At 30.6% G+C, this 25,044-nt stretch overlaps 2 protein-coding genes across 3 annotated transcripts; one reads left to right on the top strand and one right to left on the bottom strand.

Moving 5' to 3' along the window:
• Positions 1-17,304: 17,304 nt before the first annotated feature.
• On the bottom strand, positions 17,305-19,827 carry LOC105675699 (THAP domain-containing protein 6-like). Of its 2 annotated transcripts, none has more exons than XM_067354066.1 (4): positions 19,692-19,827; positions 18,614-18,820; positions 18,323-18,481; positions 17,305-18,158 (listed from the first exon to the last, which is right to left on the bottom strand). In XM_067354066.1, exons 1-4 carry the CDS (start codon positions 19,775-19,777, stop codon positions 17,879-17,881), a joined length of 732 nt encoding a protein of 243 aa, XP_067210167.1. In that variant the 5' UTR covers positions 19,778-19,827; the 3' UTR covers positions 17,305-17,878. The 2 variants fall into 2 exon arrangements, with proteins under 2 accessions (XP_067210167.1, XP_067210168.1); XM_067354067.1 differs by lacking the exon at positions 19,692-19,827 and adding an exon at positions 18,954-19,273.
• LOC105675534 (probable ATP-dependent RNA helicase DDX55 homolog) lies at positions 19,810-24,535 on the top strand. The gene is made up of 8 exons (XM_012372793.2): positions 19,810-19,897; positions 20,112-20,278; positions 20,349-20,456; positions 21,189-21,461; positions 21,545-21,903; positions 22,648-22,845; positions 23,556-24,252; positions 24,350-24,535. The coding sequence occupies exons 2-8, from the start codon at positions 20,180-20,182 to the stop codon at positions 24,386-24,388; spliced, it is 1,773 nt and encodes a 590-aa protein (XP_012228216.1). The 5' UTR covers positions 19,810-19,897; positions 20,112-20,179; the 3' UTR covers positions 24,389-24,535.
• Positions 24,536-25,044: the final 509 nt, after the last annotated feature.

Below are 25,044 nucleotides of genomic sequence, written 5' to 3'. Positions count from 1 at the left end.
AAGCTTAGTTTATTAGAAATAAATCCGTGAAAATTTGTGTATATGTGTGCGTGCGTGTATGACGTATTGAGTAAAACAGAACGGTACATTAGTTCCCGGATTATGATCCAGAGACGCTATATAGTTCTCAGTCACAGACTAAGGAATAGAGGGACGAAGCACAAGCTGTACCGGGGGAGCACGTTTGCGGCGGGGGGGGCCGCCATATTCGTTTAGTAATCACCACACATAGAACTCACTATTTGCGTATGTGTGAGAAATGAAAGTCAGATCCTGCGCACAATAAACAAAATAGGAAATAGAAATAGGAATAATTATTAAATATTAGAAATAAGAAATTGGAATTATTTATTTTAAAAATAAAAAGAATAGAAAAAATTAATGCATGAATTAAGAAATAAGAATTGGAACTAATTAATATATTTTATTCTCTTGTTAGATATAAAATAATTTCTCTTTTTAATATTAAATAATTATTGCTATTTCTAATATTTTGTCTACTGTATGCAGAGCCTCAGAGTAATAAAAGTTAAAGTATTTTATAAAATTTATAGTACAACAATAATAAAACCGCCTAATCTCTTTACGCTTGTCACTCGTTATGTCTAGTGGCACCACTACACGAGTGTAACCATGTCACAGACACAGAATCTCTGTGTGAGAATCGCTACATCAATATGGCGGAAAGCAGTCCCCCCCGCACGCTTGAATTACCATCCCCTCTCGCCTAAACTAGGACTTTAGACTCAGTCCCTCTATTCCTTAGTCCGTGTTCTCAGTGCTATCTGTCATATATATTAGAATCTTTTAAGTTAGTGTGCGTGTGTAATTATGTGTGTGTATTATGTGCTAAGAAACCTGATTGAAGATAGGTTGAAGGCACTCCAAAGGATAAAAAAAGTGTATGTATTATATATTAATTTTGCAACATTTTTGCAACATTTTCATTATTTAATTACATACATTTATATTCTAATTTTTGTAAAATACTTTTATTTATGTGTTTTATGTATATATATTATGTATATTATGTGCTCCATATTATATATATTTACTTCAAAATATCCATGTAAAAAGTTAATATCATTTTGTATATTGTATATATTTTTATAATAAATGAATACGTCATATAACTTATATTATGTATAAATAAGTTATATGATGTATGACATATGTCATATAACTTATTTATAAAACATGAAATATAAAGGTATTTTTAGTTTTTTGTATGTATCATTTGTAAAAAAATCTTGATAAAAGAAACAACATTAATTTTGTGATTTGCAATAATCTGTTTCAATATATACTTTTTTTAAATATTTACAATTAGCCTTATTTTATGCGTTTACTTTGGTATCTAAAATACACATCAAAATATAAAATTTATTTCTATCACAGTAGAAAAGAAATATGTTATAATATATTTTATTATATATGTTATTATATATATTGTTTAATTTTAACAGTTTTTATTGGACTGTACTTTAGACAATATTATATTTTGTCATTTCTCTCTGTTATAAGACATAATGTTTCTTTTCTACTGTAACAGAAATAAGGCATAAAATAAGGCTAATTTTAAATATTTAAAGGAAGCATATATTGAAACAGATTATTGCAAGTCGCAAAATTAATGTTGTTTCTTTTATCAAGATTTTTTTACAAATGATAGACACAAGAAATTAAAAATATCCTTATATTTCATGCTTTAGAAATAAAAAATGTGGCATATATCATATACATTTCTTGTAAAAACAGTATACAAAACGGTGTTAATTTCTTATATATATATTTTTATATAAATATATAATATGGAGTACATAATATACATAATATATATATAAAGCACATGATGTAAAAGCACATGATGTAAAAGTATTTTACAATAAAGAATAAGATAAGCCAGAGGCGATCTAACGTGTGCTAGTAATGTAGAAATAGAAAAGCCAGAGGCGATCTAACGTATCCTGGCGACGTAGAATTAGAAAAACTAGAGGCGGTCTATCATGGGCTGGCGATGTAGAAATTGAAAAGCCAGAGGCGATCTAACGTGTGCTGGCGATGTAGAATTAGAAAAGTCAGAGGCGATCTAACGTGTGCTGGCAATGTAGAAATAGAAAAGCCAGAGGCGATCTAGCATATCCTGGCGATGTAGAATTAGAAAAGCCAGAGGCGATATAACGTGTGCTGGCGATGTAGAAATAGAAAAGCCAGAGGCGATCTAAGATATCCTGGCGATGTAGAATTAGAAAAGCTAGAGGCGATCTAACATATCCTGGCGACGTAGAATTAGAAAAGTCAGAGGCGATCTACCGTGAGCTGACAATTTTTAATAAATATAGTCGGAGATGATCTAACGTCAGCTGACAGTTCAGAAAAAAGAGAGCCAATGACGATTTATTCGAGAGTTGGCAAATTATAAGAAATATTGTCAGAAGCGATCTACTGTGAGCTGACAATTTTTAATAAATATAATCGGAGGTGATCTAACGTCAGCTGACAGTTTAGAAAAAAGAGAGCCAAAGACGATTTATTCGAGAGTTGGCAAATTGTAAGAAATATTGTCAGAAGCGATCTACCGTGAGCTGACAATTTTTAATAAATATAGTCGGAGGCGATCTAACGTCAACTGATAGTTTAGAAAAAAGAGAGCCAAAGACGATTTATTCGTGAGCTGGCAAATTGTAAGAAATATTGTCACAGGCGATCTATCGTAAGTTTGTAGATTTTAAGAAATACGTATTTGTTTTAGTTAGTAATTTACTACATGTGTGGTCTGTTAATGTTTTATCGGATAATTTATAAAGTCATTTCACCTTTTTTCACGCAATTGAAATTTTATCGTATGCCTGTATGATGTACATACGAGACGAAATAGACTTGTATAAGGTGTCTAATAGATATAAATTAGATATGATAAGATATTTTATTTGAAAAATGTATATATAATACTATATATCTAATTGGAAAAAAATATTATATGCTTTCCCTATTTTTATTCTTATGTAATTAATACAAAATAAATAAATAACTTAATTAATTATTCAATACATACATATACATATTGAATATAGTTATCTTTATTTTATATTTTATATAATGACTGAAATGATATATACTCTCATTATTTCAATCATTATCATATAAAATACAAAATAAAGATGACTATTTATTCAATATATGTGTATATGTATATATTAATTAATTGATTAATTAGTTATTTTGTATTTATTACATAAAAATAAAAATAAGAAAAGTATATGACATTTTTCTTTAGTGATATATATATAGTATCATATGTATATTTATCATTTATTATTTTGTCATATTTGTTCATATTTATTTGGCACCTTGTATACGCCTATGTCTTCTCGGACATTATATTGCAGCCTTGCGACGAAATTTCAGTCGAGGAAACAAGCGCAAGCATCGTTTGTTTACAATCTATCCGATCACACGTACACAGACCACACGTCAGTGAGTTACCACTACAAACAAATGCGTACACACGGACCTACGCGGCGTAGGCTACGCCGATAATGTCATTTCATTTTTAGTACCATCGAAATGATGGCGCTTTCGCGTCGGAGTTTGGCTGCCACTCCAGCATCCTCTTAAGAGGATGCTGGAGTGCCTGACGAACTCCGACGCGAAAGCGCCATCATTTCGATGGAACTAAAAATTAGAGTGATATTATCGGCATAAGTCATAATCTAATAGCGTTTTCGAATAAACGGGGTTTGAACGATCTAGGGTTGATCAATCACTATTTTACTATAAATGCAAGTCTTTCATTGGTGGAGAGGTTGCAATGACGTCATTAACCAATCTTGGGTTGTTCAAATCCTGTATAATCGAAAACGCTATAAGTATGAATGTATTGTGTATGCGTATGTGTGGTGCGTGTATATATTCGCATATATTATTGTATAGCGCCTCTCTGATATTATCCTGGAACTAATCTTCTGTTATTTTTTCATCTGTTATACCGATATTGGACGCACACGTATGTAAAAATAGTCGGACAAGAATATTTTTTACATTAGACTTTTCAGCCCAATTTTAATGGTTCCATAACATTTTATTATGCAGTGCGCAATTCGCGCTGCTCTTATTCGGTGTATTAAAATCGTTAAATTTTTATAAAAAGCTAAAATTGATAGCTCTAAAAGACATGTTATCCTAAGAGTATGTCAATAAAAATTAATGTTATAAATAACTTTATTTTTCCGAATTTTTTCGACCAACGCGAATTCCCTTTTTGTGTGCTCTTTAATCCTGCAAAAGGATTTTTAATTCTATGCAGGCAGAAAAAAGCTGTATTTGTTAGAAAAAAGTCAGGAAAAATACAGCATTCATGTGGTAAAACAGAACTCCAGCATCCTCTTAATATGTTTTATTATAGCTGCGCATAATCTTTTTTTATTTTAGTATATTTTACGGACAACAATATGAGTTATTATATTGAAATGATTTTATGTATGCGCATGTGCAATAAAAAAAATAAATTTTCTTATCATTTCGATAGAACTAAAATTGAGAATAACATTATTGGCGTAGCCTACAGACTTTCGCCGCGTAGGTCCGTGTGTACGCATTTGTTTGTAGTGGTAACTTACTACACTGACGTGTGGTCTATGTACGCGTCATCGGATAGTTTGTAAACAAACGATGCTTGCGATTGTTCCTCGACTGAAATTTCGTTGCAAGGCTGCAATATAATGTTCGAGACAACATAGGTGTGTACAAGGTGTCAAATAAATATGAATTAAATATGACAAAGTAATAAATAAAAAATATATATATAATACTATATCACTGAAGAAAAATGTCATATACTTTTCTTATTTTTATTTTTATGTAGTAAATACAAAATAATTAATTAATCAATTAATTTATATATATATATATATATATATGTATAGATAGAGAAATAAACAACTATTTGATTCGATTAATGGTCTTCAATTTTACGATATGGTTTCTTTAAATTGATATACAGTACTTGTTTCAAAAGAAGTTATATCAAACAGTAGTAAACACACGCAATTGGTGATAGCAATGGAAAAGCGAGTTTTAAAATTTAATTTAGCATCCCCCTTGTTAAGGCGTCTTTGTACAATACACAACTTGCACACCGATTTGCGGCGACCCTGTTTGAATACTTTTGGAACGTATTTTTTAAAATGTCTACACTGAGAAAAATGATCTGTTTGATTCAATAAACTGTCTGTTTGATTTTCGATGAAACAGACAGATTCTGGTTTTACTAGAATTGTTATTAATGCAACAAGATTTTGGTAGATTCAACCAGAATCTGGTTTGGTTAGCTCGTAATCAAACAAATTGATGAATTACCAGATTCTGGTTGTATATCTATCAAAATCTTGTTGCATTAATAGAAATTCTGGTAAATTCAACCAGAATCTGTTTGTTTCGTCCAAAATCAAACAGTTAATTTGTTGAATCAAACAGAATATCTTTCTCAGTGTATTATATTATAATAATATTTTTGTCAGTCTACAGTCTTGTATAACAAATTTTCAAAATTTTTTAAATATTTTTCTTTAATAGCACAGTACTTCAGTTTTATCTTCCATACAAATGATTGCGACTAGTTATAATGTAATTGCGTTCGTATGCTGAGATATGTGACATTAAGAACAAGAATATGAAACATTGCGATAACTATAGCCGATATTCCAGAAAAGGCGTATGCGTGTGTTTACTGGCTATAATCATCTTTCTGTGTAATCGCAGGATAAAATTATTGCATAAAAACTATTTGCTCATCTCTCTGCTACTGATATTCGTTATTGGTATTCGTTCATATCTCGCTACTTGAGTTTAGCGCATAATAATGATATGCGTAATAAATTGCTAATCATAAAAAAATTACGCAAAAAGTTATCTTTTTCTACATCTTTATTTATATACATTTTCTATTACTGCATTGTGATTTCTTAAATTGTTAAAAGCCACATGTGTATGGATAATAAAGTAACCGAATAATTTATAAAATAAAATTAAGCTATTATATACGTAATAAACAAAAAATTTGTTTTTTAACATGTAATTCTACAAAAAATTAAAATTTTTTAAATAAAATTGTTTTAAAACAAAAAGATTTCGTCGATTAGTTAGTAAAATATTAAAAGCGGTTGCTTGGATTAAAGATGCGTACATTGTATGGTTGGGTTGGTCAATATTATCATATCTTATTATCAATAGTTTTATAGTGAAATAAATTTTACTTTAAAATTAACAATGTCCGTACGGTTAATTTAATATTTGCTAAAATTGAATGCGGCATGCGTGACAGCAAAATGATATCATTTTGCTCTCATTTGGCTATTCGGGTCGTTATTTTTCCATTTATCGTTAAATGCAACGCAAATCAAAATAATGTGGTCATTCGAACCAGGTGAGGCTGTCATCATAATTGTTGGTCAAATTGAATAAAACTGTGAAATGTTAACAAAGAGTCAAACAATGTGGAATGTTAAACAAAAGTGTTAAAGTTCAAAACTCTTGTATATACGTCTCAAAAAAACATTTATGCAACACGTACCTCAACGCCGGCTACTTATATTATAAATATAAAATTGAAATAAAAAAGAATGCGTACGTAAATTACGTAACAGCAAAAACTATTTGTGTAAAAGAATTATTATTGATTGATTTAATGTCATAATAAATTAATTATCTCGCTTCAATCTGCAATCTACAGAATGATCTCTCTAAGTACCATCATCTTTATCTTTTTCTCTCCCGTTTTTGCATAAATTTAAGCAAATAATTTCTTTTTTCTTGCCATCGTTTCCTACTGTAAATACTTCTACTACCATTATATTCCTCAGAATGAATATTGAAAGCAAAAATTAAAAAAAATAACTTTAGTGGTGTTCGCAGTTCAAGTAGTAACATCAATGCCAACTTATATATTTCTATTGTTTGTGAATACCGTCGTTTTTGTTGTAAAAATGAACACAGCAATGTTTGTTACTATTACATTAACAACTTTAATTTGTCTCGGAGTGAGCTACATTTTGTCGAATTTTTGGCGTCGATCTTTTATTAACACAATAAATATTTTGCCAGATCCAAAAGCATTTCCGTTCATTGGAAGTGCTCCCAATTTTTTGAGAGTAAATACTAGCGGTAATAACAAATTATAATATACTTAATGTATATACAAAAGTAAAAGCAAAAGAATTAACAAATTTGAAGTAGGAGGATCAAAGGCCCAAAGCAAGATCTTGGTTGCAAAAAAGTTCTTTTTTTATTTTTGATTTACAAAAATTATAAACGTTTCGGTCCATCTTTCGACCATCCTCATTACAACATTAAAAGCAGTCTAATAACTTATCATGGTAAAAGAAAAAATCATGTACATCGAACAGCAATCAGTAAGTCAATTAACATTAAAAGGTTGTGAACCTGTATTAGTATTGAGACCTGTATTAGGTCTATATAGATAGTTTTCCACCAAGAGACACAAGCGACACAAAATCACAGTGTTCGACATAATGTTTTCCTACAACGCACAGCTCGACACAAATATACACAGCTAAAGAGATGAGTCGAGGTGATTTGCGTTCAATTCATGACTGCCAATTATTTGACAAACTTAGGGAAATTTCAAGTTGTAAAAATTGAAACACTGCCCAGATAGCACATGATATTCTCAGTATATTCTATAAATGTACAAATGAACGGAGAATATACGAGAATATTTTCAGAATATCCTCAGAATATCTGAAATATAATATTTATTTTCAGATATACTGAGAACATGCTCAGAATATCTAAAATACAATATCCATTGTTAGATATACTGAGAATATGCTCAGAATATCTAAAACAGTGCTATCAGCTATTTGCAACTTTCGGCCGGATTTCTCGATGCACGCCTACTGCTCCCCCTCCTACTGCTCGCGCGTTGACAACGCGCCGCCGGACACTCGTAACTAAGGAGCGCAACGCTTTTATTTTAATTTTTATATTACGCACGTCCTGAGACTAATGGCCGGAGCACAGACTTTTGCATAAAGCATAACGCATAAGCATAAGGAAATTGATTGGTCCATTTCCTTATGCATTTGCTTATGCTTATATATAGACCAATCAATTTTCTTATGCTTATGCGTTATGCTTTATGTAAAAGCTTGTGCTCTCGGCTTAAGCGTCGCGCTCCTTAGTTACGAGTATCTAGCGGCGCGTTGTCAACGCGCGAGCAGTAGGAGGGGGAGCAATAGGCGTGCATCGAGAAATCCGGCCAAAAGTTGCAAATAGCTGACAGCACTGATCTAAAATATGATATCCGTTTACAGATATGTTGAAAATCTCCTCAGCATATCTGAAATATAATATTCAATTTATGTAATATTCCTATAGATGGCGGTATATCGAGTGCTGTATAATTTAGCGTTCAATAAATTGATAAAGATTACAATCCATTCTAACCAAGTGTATCCAAGTGTTTCTAAACAAATCCCACACGGAACAAAAACCTCTAATGGATATCCACTAGATGTCCATCATGGAGATTCGAAACCTCTATTAGATGTCTATGTAATCTCCTATAGATGTCTATTAGACATCCACAGTTCCGCATTACATACCTCCATTCGACATCCATTAAATATATTAATAGATATCATATGGAGCAATCATAGATGTTCCATAGATATTTCATAGAGCTTTGATGGATTGTAGTTTCAATTCGTTATTAATAAAATTATTTGGAAGTAAAGTCACAAATATGATTGCGAGATAATCTTGTTTATGTAGATGTTAACAGAATGTTACGACTGTGAGACAGTTGAGAACTGTGAGACAGTCGAGAACATGCCTATACAGCACAAAATATCCTACATATCCTTAGGACATCTTGGGGAGATCTCGATATCCTCAGAACATCCTTGGGACACCGAAATATCCTCGATGTCCTGAGAATATCCTGAGGATGTTTTGTGCTGTATGGGTGGTGACATTCTGTTAACACCTACATAAACAAGACTATCTCGCAATCACATTTGTGACTTTACTTCCAAATAATTTTATTAATGACAAATTGAAACCACAATCTTTCTACTAAACAGATTTGTAACGTTAGCACTGAAGATGGCTGAATAATTAGCCGAAACGTTTGACATTGACGATGCACTAACGATATTCGTTACTATGGATACTGATACTTCTATCAAACATCGATAACAGATGTCTAATAGACATTTATGATGGATTTATATCGTCATTTCTCATAGAAATAATATGGATTTCTAATAGAAACCTATCTAATATCCATTGTAGAGATAGATGTAGTATGAAGTTATGAAGATTATATGGACGTCCATTGGATATTATGTCCCGGTAAAAAAATTTCTCATACATAAGGTCTGTTCTTTATAGCTGAACTGGCTGTACTAGTTCAGAGCTTATCTTTTTCCCTCCACATTGGAAAGAGAAAGATAAACTCTGAACTAGTGCAGCCAGTTCAGCTATAAAAAACAGACCTATACACTCAAAAAAATGATCTTGCAATAATAGCTAAAATTTTCTAGGTGTAAAAAATTAACTAAAACAGATAAATGATTAGCAACTGTTGTGATATTGCATATGTAATTACTTAATCAGTTTAGATGACAGAAACAGAATATATATCTGTATTGTTTGTGAACTTTAAAAAGAAAGTTTCTCTAAAGCGCCTATCTATATAAGATCAATCACGTGTTAGATCATGCAATGAATAACATTTAGCAATGGTACCTAAATTTTTCAGAAGCTATTGCTAGAACATTACTGCTATAAATTCTATATGTGACAAACAATGTTTTTACAGATACGAAAAATAGCGATACATTCTTGTTGCGATATCTAGAAATGTAACTACATCAGCGAAATATTTTTTTGAGTGTAATTAGACAAAAACAGTACATATGTAATTATACAAAATTATACACCGAATTGGTCCATACATAAATAGATACACCTATATATAAATGAATATGTATATATATATTTATATATGATTATATAAAGGTGTGTATGAGTAAATATACATTTTCTTGTTTTATTTTGTTGTATTTTTATTGCGCAAACATAAAGTACATAATCATACATACATTACATCATATATATATATATACCCATACAGCACACAAAGATTGCATACACATTGCATCAATCTTTCATCGCAATGTTGCAATATTGCAAATTCACTGCAAAATGTTGTTGCATCATTGCTGTGGGATTGCAGCAACGTTAAATGTCCGCTTTTAGGAAGATTATAATGAAATATTACAGTAATATTGCAATGTAATGAATTTGCAATAATGCATTGTTATTGCAATCTTAAAATAATGTTGCATATATTTTTATTTATTCGGACATTTATCTGTCCGATTTTTGAACAATCAGTTCAGTATCTGAATTCCCTGTGTTGAGGTCGTATCAGAAAAATTAAACTGATAAAAATAATTACTATGTCTTTAATCTTACTAGCCACTCTTTGCAAGTTTCATATAATCATCATGACTAAAACTTATAGCGTTTTCGATTATACAGGATTTGAACGACCCAGGGTTGATCAATCACTATTTTACTATAAATGCAAGTCTTTCATTGGTGGAGAGGTTGCAATGACGTCATTAACCAACCCTGGGTCGTTCAAATCCTGTATAATCGAAAACGCTATTAAATACGAGATAGATTTTGCAACGCGCGTCGCATAGCGGTAAACGAACGAACTAGCGATTACCGAATATTGCTATTGCAATGTTGCTGTCACATTCTCATGAAATATTACAGGGTGTTTACGATAATTCAAGTTCGAGTTAGTTTTACTAGGACCGAAAAATGAGATAGACATAACCATCTAGAATCTTTATGATTTATGACAACTCGACGCTGTCTTGTATTGCTTGAGTTAAATTCATTGAATTTGTTGAGTTTATTGAGCAAATTTTATTGTAATAGAAAAATGTCAACTGCAAATCAGTCTATGAAAGAAACAAATAATGTTGGTATGTATGTTGGTATACCTCTTTAATAAATTAATAATAATATAATTAATAATAATAATAAATGACATTTTTCTATTACAATAAAATTTGCTCAATAAATTCAATGAATTTAACTCAAGCAGTACAAGACAGCGTCGAGTTGTCATGAATCATAAAGGTTCTAGATGGTTATGTCTATCTCATTTTTCGGCCCTAGTAAAACTAACTCGAACTTGAATTATCGTAAACACCCACAATTACAGGTTGCAATAATGTCTCAACAATATTACATTGCTGCAATGTAATTGCAATGTTCTGTGCTGTATGGGCAGTAAGAGTGACTTAATGAGGTCCTTTCTTAAAAATCTCTTCTTTAAATACCCCAAGCACTAATTTTCGAACTATTTGTATCACTCATAAAATGTATTTATATCTCATGTTATTTATTTTTCTCATATTATTTAGAAATACAATAAATAACATATATCTCTTATAAATGTAAAATAGTGTTTTTTTATTTTATTTTGTTTATATTCCTCTCTTGCATGCACGCGCGCGATAAAAAAAAGGTATAGAAACTTTTAGAAAAGTAAAATATTTCTAAATCAAGGCATTAAGTGAAATTAAGGAAAAAGTGACACAATTAGCCAGAATTTCTCGTTTATACAAAATCATATACAATTGCGTATGACTATATCTGAAATTTGCTTCTTACTTATACAGGGTGTCCGACAATTACTGAATCACCTCTTGGGTGCAGGTAGAGCGGGTTAAACCGAGTGGAAAAGTCCTCTACCGTTTTGCGATTTTCGCAATAATTAATTTTATATTAATTATATAAGATCAACCAATTCGCGCGAGTCTATGCGCGCAGCGAGAAGAGACCCGTGACGGTACAGCCCACTGTCATTTGGTTACTAGGCGCGCGACGAAGCGTTGCGAGGAACGCTTTATACATAGCAACGTCAAGCGTATAACCAAATGACAGTGGGCTGTACCGCCACGGGTCTCTTCTCGCCGCGCGCATAGACTCGCGCGAATTGGTCGATCTTATATAATTATTATAAAATTAATTATTGCAAAAATCGCAAAACGGTAGAGGACTTTTCTACTCGGTTTAACCCGCTCTACCTGTACCCGAGAGGTGATTCAGCAATTGTCGGACACCCTGTATATGTTTATACATGATGCAAGACTTATACATAATCATATATTAGACTAACAGAGATTCATATATAATTATATATAAAATATTGTGGACATTATATATAAGTATGTATAAAAAGTACTTACATGTAATTCTATACTGCAGTCGCTCCATTTATATACAGGGTGTCCCATTATAAAACATCCACGCAAATTACTCCGAAGATAAGGGTGATAGCAAAAAATGACCTTAACAAACGTTGTAGGATTAAAAGGGGGCCAACTGAGGGTGACCTTGACTTTGATCTCGCAGTTGATTTTCAAGGTCATTTGAAGGTCAGAGTAATTTTTTTAAATGGAAACCCCTATTTTTGATTCCAAAATCTAATAACTGGTGTCAAGAGCTTTTCAAAACACTATAATGAAGTTATTTTTTATTAAGTACTTTTCGAGTTATGAGGCTTGTAAATTACAGTATTTTGACATAAAATACAAAATATCTTGTAAAACATTCAATTTTTGGGAATCTTACCTTAATACTTTTATGCATAAAATAATGAGACGAATCAATTGATATAAAGAAAACACATAGTTGCTTTCAAGAATAAATATATAATTTGCAACATGCAACTGCATACTTTTTCTTAAAACCAATGTGTTTTCTTTATACCAATTGATTCGTCTCATTATTTTATGCATAAAAGTATTAAGGTAAGATTCCCAAAAATTGAATGTTTTACAAGATATTTTGTATTTTATGTCAAAATACTGTAATTTACAAGCCTCATAACTCGAAAAGTACTTAATAAAAAATAACTTCATTATAGTGTTTTGAAAAGCTCTTGACACCAGCTATTAGATTTTGGAATAAAAAATAGGAGTTTCCATTTAAAAAAATTACTCTGATCTTCAAATGACCTTGAAAATCAACTGCGAGATCAAAGTCAAGGTCACCCTCAGTTGGCCCCCTTTTAATCCTACAACGTTTGTTAAGGTCATTTTTTGCTATCACCCTTATCTTCGGAGTAATTTGCGTGGATGTTTTATAATGGGACAGCCTGTATATCAGGAGACGCGGTAGTGTCTCCGGCCAAGTTCAAAAAACGACACTACTAAGTCAGGAAAAGAATCTCTGGAAAAGTTCAGAAAATGACACTACTAATAGCGTTATCGAATAAACGGGGTTTGAACGATCTAGGGTTGATCAATCACTATTTTACTATAAATGCAAGTCTTTCATTGGTGGAGAGGTTGCAATGACGTCATTAACCAATCTTGGATCGTTCAAATCCTGTATAATCGAAAACGCTATAATAGCGTTTTCGATTATACAGGATTTGAACGACCCAGGGTTGATCAATCACTATTTTACTATAAATGCAAGTCTTTCATTGGTGGAGAGGTTGCAATGACGTCATTAACCAACCCTGGGTCGTTCAAATCCTGTATAATCGAAAACGCTATAAGTCTCTTATCCTGCGCGCACAAAGTCGACTTTTCGGGGGTTTGTAGCAACTAAAATATAAAAAATTTTATAAAAACACATAGTATATCCTTAAAGGCGGCATCGCCACGACTAATTTGAGCCAAAAAAAATTTAATTTGGTCCAGCCGTTTCAGAGATACAAGCGTTCAAAAAGTGATGTTGGTAATGCAAAAATTAAGAAACGTCGTCTCCTTATTCTTCTCCTCTGTCCGCAGGAGCGGATGAAGAATTTACGGGGCCCAGAGTATTATCATTATCATTAAAATTTACGGGAATTTCTCGCACCAGGTGCCAAGAGTCGACGATTTCGACTTCCCCGAGTTGCGCTACGGGAATTCCTCGCACCAGGTGTCAAAAGTCGACGAATTCGACTTTCACGAGTTGCGCTATGGGAATTTTTCGCACTAGGTGCAAAGGGTCGACGAATTCGACTTTTGCGAGTTGCGCTACAAGAATTTTTCGCACCTGGTGCCAAGGGTCGTCGAATTCGATTTTCGGGAGTTGCGCTACGGGAATTCCTCGCATCAGGTCCCAAGAGTTGACGAACTCGAGTACCCCGAGTTGCGCTACGTGCATTTCTTGCACCAGGTGCCAGGAGTCAATGAATTCGACTTCCCCAAGTTGCACTACGAAAATTTCGCAAACATGAAAAAGAGAGAGAGAGATATGACATATTTTGATGTAAAATCTAAAATTTTTTAAAATATTTAGTTATCGATAATCTTACCGTAATATTTTTATGCGCAGAATAATAAAACGAATCAATACGTGTAAAAAAACCCATTGTTATTTTGAAGAAAAAGTATGTAATTTACAATGTACTTTTTTTAACAATTATGCGTTTTCTTTACTACTTCTCATTATTCTAATCATAAAACTATTACGGTAAGATTATCCATAACTTAATATTTTCAGATATTTTAATTTAAATTTTATATTGAAATATGTCAGATTAAGATATAAAATAACTCGAAGAGTATTAAAAAGAACTTCTGCAAAGTATGAAAAAGAAAATTATTATATCCTTTAATCTTGTTAATATTTTATTAACAAATAAACTGCCATGCGCAGTTAGAATTAATGCGCAATAGAATTTTATTAGTATTAATGAACGAAGAACATCTCATCGACGTCGATATCAATCCAGTCGCAAAACTTATAATGTAAAATAATTTAGTTAATATGTTATTAAGTTAATATAAATGTTACATTCAAAATGTAGAAAAATAATTTAAAAATAATTTAAATTTTGTCACATAATTAATTTTGTACATTTTTGTACATTTTTATGTTAACTTAATTACATATTAAGTAAACTATTTTACATTATAACACGTCTTGTGTTTTATATAGCATTTAAGTCATGTGAAACAGATGTTTTATTAGTAATATTAGAAAATAACTAATTACATAAGTCTTGCGTTTGATATCACAGTTACGTTATGTGAAACATAATAAGTGTCATTTCGAATATTTTAACTATATTATTTTATGTTTAACATGCCTTTAATTTGATATCATTGTTTTTTTTCGCATATTTTGTAAAAATTTTAACAAAACCGTGATATGAAGCCAAAGATATTTCATATCAGCTATCCATGGCTTTATATCAATGGGGCAGTCAAACCGAAGACATGTTACAACAAAAAATAGTTTAGTTTGAATATTCGAAATAAAACATTTGTTTCACAAAATGTAAGTGTAATATACAAAATACTTGTGTTAAAATGTAAGATAATTTAGTTAATATACAACTGACTTAATATAAATGTTACATCCGAAATGTGCAAAACTTATTGAAAAATAATCTCAATTCTGTCACATAATTAATTTTGTACATTTATAAAAAAGTAAGTAATATAGCACAAAAATTCATAAATGATAAGGTCTGGCCAAGTTCCAAAAAAGACACTCCAATATGTTTATATTTTAATAATTATCTAAATTTTTAATATATTACCAACATGAAAAGTAACTGATATGTTATTCAAGGTGCAAATTCAAAATAAACATACATAAAATATTCATAAAATGTATAAATAAAACTGATCAAAATTTAATTTTAAAAAAATTTAATTAAAATAACAAAATATTTATTAAAAAATACAAAAAAACTTGGCGCTGCCAACGGGCTTCACCCATCCCCCCCCCCCCACCTCTAGCGCAACCCCTTCACGCCATTTCCCCCTTTCCTCCCCCCTCCCCCCCGTCAAAAGGCTCCTACACCCTTCCATCCCTTTACATCTTTACACCTATAGTATTATGAAACAACGAAAATGAGTAATAATGTAATAATAGCATGATTAATTGACATCATGTAATTAATTGACATTATGTAAGTTAACATATTGTTCGGTGTGGCAGCGCCAAGTGTTTTTGTATTTTTTAATAAATATTTTGTTATTTTAATTAAATTTTTTTTTAATCAAATTTTGATCAGTTTTATTTATACATTTTATGAATATTTTATGTATGTTTATTTTGAATTTGCACCTTGAATAACATATCAGTTACTTTTCATGTTGGTGATATATTAAAAATTTAGATAATTATTAAAATATAAATATATTGGAGTGTCTTTTTTGGAACTTGGCCAGACCTTATCATTTATATATATATATATATATATATATATATATATATATATATATATATATATATATAACGTTTCATATTTCGTCATGTATAATTATACATATTTTTACACAATTATGTAAAATATTGTATAACTCTTTTAAATGCTACATGATTATATATGAGAAATTTTTTACCAGGTACATGCCTACGACTGAGTTTATTGGCTAAATGGAAGTCGCCATTCTCTTGCAGTCGAACCAATTTTTCAAAGTATTCAAAATTGATGACGCCCGCCCCCCTATTCGTCGTACAATTTTCTTTTTGAAGCGACAGCATTTCTCAATAATTTTAACATACGCACAACTCCAAAAAATATAAATACATCATGTGTGTCCATCGAATGCGAAAAGAAAGTCTTGTTGTTATATAAATATCGGCATTTAAATAATTGTACATGTTAATATTTGACGACAGCCCGTCAAATGTTAATGCGATGACTTTCACTTTTGATGAAGCTACGAACTCAAGAACTTTCTTCGTTATTTCGTTCTTCTGCTATTAATCCAGCTACCAGAAAATAGGCTACTGGTATCTTCCATCGTTTGTTTATCCCGGTAATCAAATACACAGGGCTTCCTTCGCCATGGGTAGATTCTCAGGATCCTCGGTTGTATCTCCGTGGTTTACGTATCCAATGTATCGCTTTTTGCAGTTACTCCATTGCACTTGTCTGCGTACAGCCATTTCCTCCGTTGTTAGGCAGGCAAATAATTGTTTTTCACTTGCTTTGCTTTTCCTCTTTAAAATATCCACTGATTGCTGCGAGAACCCAGGTGAACAATCAATATTGCTATACCACGCGCGTATTGTGGAAGGGACAGGTAACTTATTTTAGAAAACTTGTCGAATGTAATTGTACGCCTTCGGACTGTAGAAGTTAATTGTAAGAGCGAACGACCGAAGCTGCGATGAATATTTACCATTTATCTTTCCTTTTTGTACATCCTGAATAATCGTAGTCTCATCTGAAATGGCCTGTGCATTTGTAATTGTTCAGAAATATTCCGTTCATAAATAAAATACAAAAAATAATTTACAAAAATATATATTTATTGGATGATTTCACCTCCACAATACTATTACATCGAAAATACAAAATGTACTATGAATTGGGAGACTTATTTTTCTATTACACTCTATATATAGTTACTTATGTATGAAAATCTACGATACATTGATATGAAATTATAGTTTACAATAGCAATCGAAATAATGCATAATTTTGTCATTATAATCAATAAGTTAACGTCAGTATAATGTAATTCCACCTACGATTCTAAAATATTGAAGTTCTCAATCAATCTTGTATGTTTGAAATTTAACAACCATACAACCGCAATCGGAAAAACCTAAATTCATCTCGTGAGAAATTCACTGTATTTTTTTCCTGACTTTTCCCTTAGCAAAAATTTCCATTGCGAATGGAAAATTGACCAATTGAAAAAACTTAAAAACTCATGTAAAACCATGAAATTCTCATTATTTAAAAATTTCATGGTTTTACATGAGTTTTAAGTTTTTAAAAGTAAACCCTTAGCAAAAATGTCCATTCGTAATGGTACTTTTTCAACGACATGCTTACCTGCATAATATCACAAAAATTTTAAAGTAAACATTTTTTTCTCACTTTAAATAATAATTCTGTCAAATGTTCAATTTTTTTCTTCTGGCGATTTTGTTGAGTTCGGCAACGTTTGATGATTTTATCCTTTTTCTGACACTCTTTCTTCAGCATTTTTATTATGCGTATACTTGTCCTTGGCGTAATATTTTGTAAAATATTGTCGTTAATATCACCAGGATAGCGAAGTAACTTCTTTGGAGTTTGGATTATGCCTTTGATGACATTATCCTTTTTGAAATTCATCATTTCATCATGATCACTACAAACAATTGGTATAATAAAATAATTTGCTATGAGTGAATGTATACAGAATACGTACAAATAATACTGCTACTGTAAAAACAAATGAGAGCCTGCTGAGACACCCGCAAAAGCAGACACTGCGAGATTGAGTGTCAAGTGCAATTTTTTTGTTTCACTTACTTGTGAATGGGAGAAACATCTTGAACTTCTTCTGACAAATTTTCCATTTGCACCTCATCATCAAATAATTTGGCTAAATCAATCTCTTTGATTGATGCTTCTACTTGCTTATCGATAATATTCGTCGATGCTTCCAAGACAAGCTTTGAGAATTTAGCACTTTTTATTGATATTTCCAAATTGCAACATACAAGAAATAAATCATAGGTCTTTCAGTATATCATGCAAATATTATTTTGTTAATTTTTATAACATACAATAGATACGATGCAAAATTATGTCATTATATACCTTTGTTTGCGAGCACGTGGAAATATACTCGGTACAGAATTTGGTTTCAAACGAATGGAAGAGAATCCGAATTGCTCAAAGCAGTCAGAGGAAAAATGCAACTTGCAGATTCTGCTGGTTTTTGGCAAGCATGAAGCAATTTCTTGACTGTTTAAATTATGAAAAGCCTCGACCCACTTTGTACGTATTGCTGGACAGCTTGGAAATCTATATATAAGAGAATAATTATTTAGAGCAGTGAGAACAAAATAAAGAACGCATTGTATATTTTGAATAAGTATATATATTATTTATTTTTAATTTTATTTTCATGGAAAGGGTAATTATTCAGAATCGCTACCTTATTTCCGATTTTGATCCAATTAGGCTTATTCGATGCATTTTTGTGAGAAATACAACTTTTCTATCTGAAAAAAGTGTCGCTCTGCCCCGCGAAGCGAGATATTTATCGTTAAAGTTGAAGACTTTTCAGGTTAGGAAACTTGTCATACGAACGAAGTGTAGCAATACTGAGGCGGAACACACTGCCTCCACGTATACATTTTCCACACAAAGCGAGGTTCTATATGGGTTTGCAAAATTAAAAACCTCGCGTGGAAAGTTGCAAACCCATATAGAACCTCGCTTCGCGTAGAAAATATATGCATGGAGATAGTGTGCCCCCCCCCCCCCCCCCCGGTCGCTATACTTCGTCCGTATGACAGATTTCCTAACCTGTAAAGTTGTCAACTTTTAACACTAAACATCTCGCTTCGCGGGGCAGAACGACACTTTTTTCACATAGAAAAGTTTTATTTCACACAAAAACGCGTCGAATAAGCCTAATTGGATCAAAATTGGAGGTGAGGTAGCGATTCTGAATAATTACCCATGGAAAGTTTACTTTACTATACTACAATAGGTCTGTTCTTTATAGTTGAACTGGCTGTACTAGTTCAGAGTTTATCTTTTTCCCTCCACATTGGAAGGAAAAAGATAAACTCTGAACTAGTGCAGCCAGTTCAGCTATAAAAAACAGACCTAATAATGCGTTGTTGTGTACAGTGTTTAGGTTAGAAAATAATAATTTTTATAATACCCGTGAAACTGCAGGCTGGAGTCATTTATTTCCCCTTTTTTATATTTTCTCGATACGCAGCCTTCCACAAAACAATATAACACCATTTTATGCTGATATTTTTCTTCTTCCAATGTAGAGGGAAAGAGATAAATTCTGAACAAGTGTAGCCAGTTCAGCTGTAAAGAACAGACCTACTAACTTCAGTCTCTTTGATTCAAGCACGTGTGAGTATTGCACTGCAATTGTAATTGAAGCAAGTTAGATTCTTTGGTTTTGTTTATATGACTTATGTTATTATACTTATGTTATTAATACTATTTAGGGTCGATTGTTCCAACTTTTAGACTTTACCTCTCAATTACCTAAAATAAATATCAATAACTATTGTTCTATATATTGATAAAGTTTACCTACAGATTAAATTATTATTATCAATAGGTAATTTTACTCGATATTCCAACCACTAAGTAAGGATTATTATAAACAATTTAAGATAAAAATTTACAATGAAAACACAAAAATGGGAAGAATTAGATGTGCGGTTAAGTGATCCTGTTTTAAAAACACTTAAACAGTTGAAATATTTCAATATGACACCAGTTCAGGTAATATATTACAATAACTGTGTAGAAATAAATTATATTATACATTATAACATATTAATTATATTTGTAGGCAGCTTGTATACCATTATTATTAAATGGTAAAGATGTTGCAGCAGAAGCAGTCACAGGTAGCGGAAAGACACTTGCTTTTCTCATTCCATTGTTGGAAATATTACAGGTAAAATTTTATTCATTATGCAAATTTACTTTAATCTATTGACTGTTTTTGTTTAGTATATTGAATATTAACTTTGATTAATAGGATGACCATAATATAACCTTATTTCTTATTTTTGTACAATATGATCTCATTAAATTAGACCTCTATATTAAAAAACAAATGAATCGATTTGTCTGAGTCTCAACAATAACATGTTAATCTCTCCAAATAGCTCCTTTTCTAAAAAATGTTTTTTAATCTTGTTTGTGAAATAATTAGTGCAACTTAATTAATAATTATTTTTGTATAAAATAAAATTTTTCTCGTGTTAATATTACTTTAGATGTTGATGCTCCGACTTTTTTTTATACATAAAGTAGAAGTGTCTTACGAAATTTTGTTCACTATACTAGACAAAATTAGAGAATAAATTCTTTATTTTCTTGATGTGCATATATACATATAGTGAGAAGTGCAAAATTAGATATCTTAACTGTTTAATAAATTTATTCTTACTTTTTTAAATAATACACATAATTCACATTATTTATATGGAAAAATTATGCATACACATTATGTAAATAAAATATATTCCATTCATACAAATATAATTATGAAGTCTATGGCATAACTCTCTCCTCTGCATTGAATATAATTTGCACTAATACTTGTAAATATAAACTGTTATAATTTGCTTATAACATTTGTCAATAAAAATATATATTAAAAAGTTTTATAATACATGCACAGAGGCGGTCAGAAAAATGGAAGACTATGGAAATAGGAGCGATAATAATTAGTCCAACAAGAGAACTAGCTTCACAGATTAGCAAAATTTTGGATACATTCTTGGAAAATATTCCATCATTGAAGCAAGTATTGCTGGTTGGAGGAGGACCACGTGAAAGAGATGTGGAGAAATTGAAGAGAGGAGTAAATATTATTGTCTCTACACCTGGTAGATTGGAAGACATCTTCTCAAATTGTAGTTCTATAAATTTAGGTTTTTGTGTAAAATCTTTGGTAATTAATTTTTTTTACAATTATCTCATGAGCATATAATATAATATTTTCTAATTATTAACCGAATGTATTTTTTATTTTAGGAGTTTCTTGTATTAGACGAAGCAGATAGATTATTAGACTTCGGTTTTTCTGGAACTTTAGACATCATTTTGAGCTATTTGCCGCGTCTTAGAAGGACAGGACTATTTTCTGCAACACAGACAAAAAAACTGCGGGAATTGATTCGAGCAGGATTGAGAAATCCAGCACTGATCATTGTAAAAGAGAAGTCTAACGTCTCGACGCCTATAAATTTGAACAATAGCTACACAATCGCTCAGCCTGACAATAAGTTATCAGTATTGATAAATTTTATACGTTTAGTGGGATTTGAAATGAAATATATGATATTTTTTTCTACATGTGCGTGTGTGGATTACTTCAGTCGAGTTATAAAAATGTAAGGTATATTTCAGATATTAAACGTTAATCCACACTTAAGTATTAATGCATATATGTATTTGACAATTGACCACCAGTGTTAATGATACATATGTGCGTTATTTATAAAATTTAAAAAAAAACATTTTTCTATAGAATTTTCGCAAAATACCGTAGAATTTTGAGTCACAAAATTCGAATTTTTGTCAAAATTTCGATTTCAATATATATAACAATTTAATATATATGGCAAACTTAATTTCTAAAAATTATTTTAGCTTTTTAAATTTGAGTCTGACAACAAAATTGTGAAATTTAAAAAAATATTTTTATAAAAAGGGACATAAAATTTATTATTTTTTAATATTTTTGTCATTTAACTTTAATTAAACCAATAGATGTTATACCAATAGATTACTTTTTAATTTTTATTATGATTCCTAAAATTTTAATTCCTTGAAAATGTTTTATATATATTGTTTAAATTTTTATAGTTTTCACATTGTGTTTGCAAAATTAAATTTTAAAATTTTTATTGCTAATTTGAATTTTCCAAGGAACTTTGAATATATAATTTTTATATCAATATGATTGTTTTTTTTTTAAATTAATTATTTTATTTATAATTATTTTTGATAATAACAATTTTTTTAACAGTTAAGGGGTAAACAAACCATTAATTGCTTTTTTTATATTTTTGTACCAAGTTAAATGAAAAAAGTCTCATATACGTATATATGCAAATATATATATATATTTACAGATTATTGCCGTCTATAAACATATTTGCCTTACATGGTAAAATGAAGAACGAAAGATATAAAGTGTTTGAGCCATTTCGACGTGCCCAAAGTGGTATTTTAATCTGTACAGACGTAATGGCTCGTGGAATCGATATACCAGAGGTAGACTGGGTGTTACAATATGACCCTCCTTCCACCGCCAGTAGTTTTGTCCATAGGTAATGATATTACGTAATATATATATCACTACTATTTGTATATATTTGAAAGAATATTATATATGCATTTAAAGAAGAAAAAGAAACATTTTTTTATTTGTAGGATTTTTGCAATTTACGGTAAAAGTTTCTTTTAAATTGCAAAATTTTAATCGAGATTTTTTAATTTAACATAGTAGATGTAAATTTAAAAAATTCTATTTTTGTTGAACTTGATTTCTATCTAATTGTAAGATTTTTCGGGATCCAATGTGACACAGAAATTTTGAAACCTAAGAGAATATTTATAAAGCACAAAAAATTTATTGTGTTCTAAACATATTACATTTAAATTAAAGGTCGATCAGCAACTCTTTCGAATTTAATCGTGTTAGATAATTTATTTTCATTCTTTGATTACAAAAAATTTTTATCGTAATATTCAGATCCCTAAAGCTTATTCTATTAAATTCTATCAAATTTTTATTTTTACCATATTGGATTCAGAATTTTAAAATTTTGACTATAGATTTAAATTCAGTGTCCTAAAGACATGAAATATAATTTTACGTAAACGAAATAAATTTTTACGTAAATTTGTTTCTTTTTCGTAGAAATCATTTTCGTCAATAAAGAATTTGATTTAAATTTGAATTAATTAATTTATTATTTGATTATTATTTGATTATATTTGAATTAATAAAAACCTATTTGTTCTTCAAAATTTATAGATGCGGTAGAACCGCGCGGATTGGAAATGAAGGAAATGCATTGTTATTTCTTTTAGAAACAGAAGATGCATATGTAGACTTTATTAAAAGAAATCAGAAGGTAGAATTGCAAAAAACAGAAACAAAACTGGACGAGGACACCGTGAAAGAATGTTTGCAGCAAATGAGGCAGCTGCAGCTAAAGGACCGACTTATATTCGACATAGCAAATCGCGCATTTGTTTCATACATACAAGCATATAACAAACACGAATGTAATTTAATTCTTCGATTAAAAGACATTGATTTGGGAAAGCTGGCAATGGGCTTTGGGTTGTTGAAAATGCCAAAAATGCCTGAGCTCAAAGGAAAGGACGTGTCGTTCTTCGTCGGCCCTGACATTGATGTGAACACGATATCTTACGTAAACCAGCAACGCGAGCTGCGTAGAATGGAAAAATTGACGAAATATCAAAACACCGGCGTTTGGCCGGTTAATCTGAAACGTAAACAGAAGCAAACCGAATCCTGGTCGGAAAGCAAAAAAAGAAAACTTGAGAAGCAGGAGAAACGAGGTAAACGGAAGGAAAAGAGGAAATTAAAGCAACAGTTTACAACAACAGTTTCGGTTAAAAAGAAGAAGAAACGAATAAGCGAGGAAGATTTTGAGGAATTAGCAAAAGATATAGCTTTAATTAAAAAATTTAAGAAAAAAAAGGTACTATATTTTTTATTTCTATGTTGTAAAAATAGATTTATTTTACAATTTCACATTTTTTTCATTTAATAATTAATGCTTACATATTTAATTGTAGATTTCACAAGAGGTATTTGACGCAGCTTTTGGAGTCTAAAAATATTAGTCAAGTATCACACGAGACACTTTCGAGACGTCTAATTGTAAGAATTGAAGCTCTCAATCTTTCAATATTTTTTGTACATTTTCGCAAAATATATTATATATGAAGTTAGTAATAAAAACGCGTGTTATATTTCTTTGTGATTAAGGTTAGAATTATTCGTCGAATATTTTGTACTAAAATATTCTCGAATATGTATTGAATAAAATTCGAAGTCTCTCGAGTTTGAATTAGCTTGTATTATTAGGTACTGCATGAAATTGCCGATGACAGTTGACAATTGATCACGATGAGTAAAGTTGATTTCTTTAATTATGCTATTAATAATTTAATTCTAACTTCAGATTCAAAAGTTTGAAAATTATTACAGTTTGAACTTCAATATAATTGTACGAAATGCTGATGTATATATATGTAGATGAAGAAAGAATAGGAGAAAATAAAAGAAATTGAGAGAATAAGAGAAATATTGAGGAAGAATGAGAGAAAATAAGAGAATGAGATTGATTAAGAGAGAATAAAAGAGAATATAAGGGAATAAGAGAGTGACAATAAGAAGGAATGAGAAAATGCGAAAACTTAAGAAACTGAAAAAGAATAAATGTAAAATTAGATAAAAATAATTTGCTGTTTGAAATACAACCAATACT

The sequence above is a fragment of the Linepithema humile genome, chromosome 4 (assembly GCF_040581485.1).
Source record: "Linepithema humile isolate Giens D197 chromosome 4, Lhum_UNIL_v1.0, whole genome shotgun sequence".
NCBI lineage: Eukaryota > Metazoa > Arthropoda > Insecta > Hymenoptera > Formicidae > Linepithema > Linepithema humile.
The sequence above is the reverse complement of the archived record's forward strand: the minus strand, read 5'-3'. Positions and strand labels throughout refer to the sequence as shown.

What these genes read in the sequence shown, in the direction of transcription:
- LOC105675534 (XM_012372793.2), top strand. Translation starts at nt 20,180, where the DNA reads ATGAAAACACAAAAATGGGAAGAATTAGATGTGCGGTTAAGTGATCCT. An exon ending in GTTTTTGTGTAAAATCTTTG is followed by an intron (nt 21,462 to 21,544) that starts GTAATTAATTTT and finishes TTTTTATTTTAG; the next exon opens with GAGTTTCTTGTATTAGACGA. An exon ending in GCCAGTAGTTTTGTCCATAG is followed by an intron (nt 22,846 to 23,555) that starts GTAATGATATTA and finishes CAAAATTTATAG; the next exon opens with ATGCGGTAGAACCGCGCGGA.
- LOC105675699 (XM_067354066.1), bottom strand. Translation starts at nt 19,777, where the DNA reads ATGGTGTTATATTGTTTTGTGGAAGGCTGCGTATCGAGAAAATATAAA. An exon ending in TCCAGCCTGCAGTTTCACGG is followed by an intron (nt 18,821 to 19,691) that starts GTATTATAAAAA and finishes TCTTATATATAG; the next exon opens with ATTTCCAAGCTGTCCAGCAA. An exon ending in GATGTTTCTCCCATTCACAA is followed by an intron (nt 18,159 to 18,322) that starts GTAAGTGAAACA and finishes AATTGTTTGTAG; the next exon opens with TGATCATGATGAAATGATGA.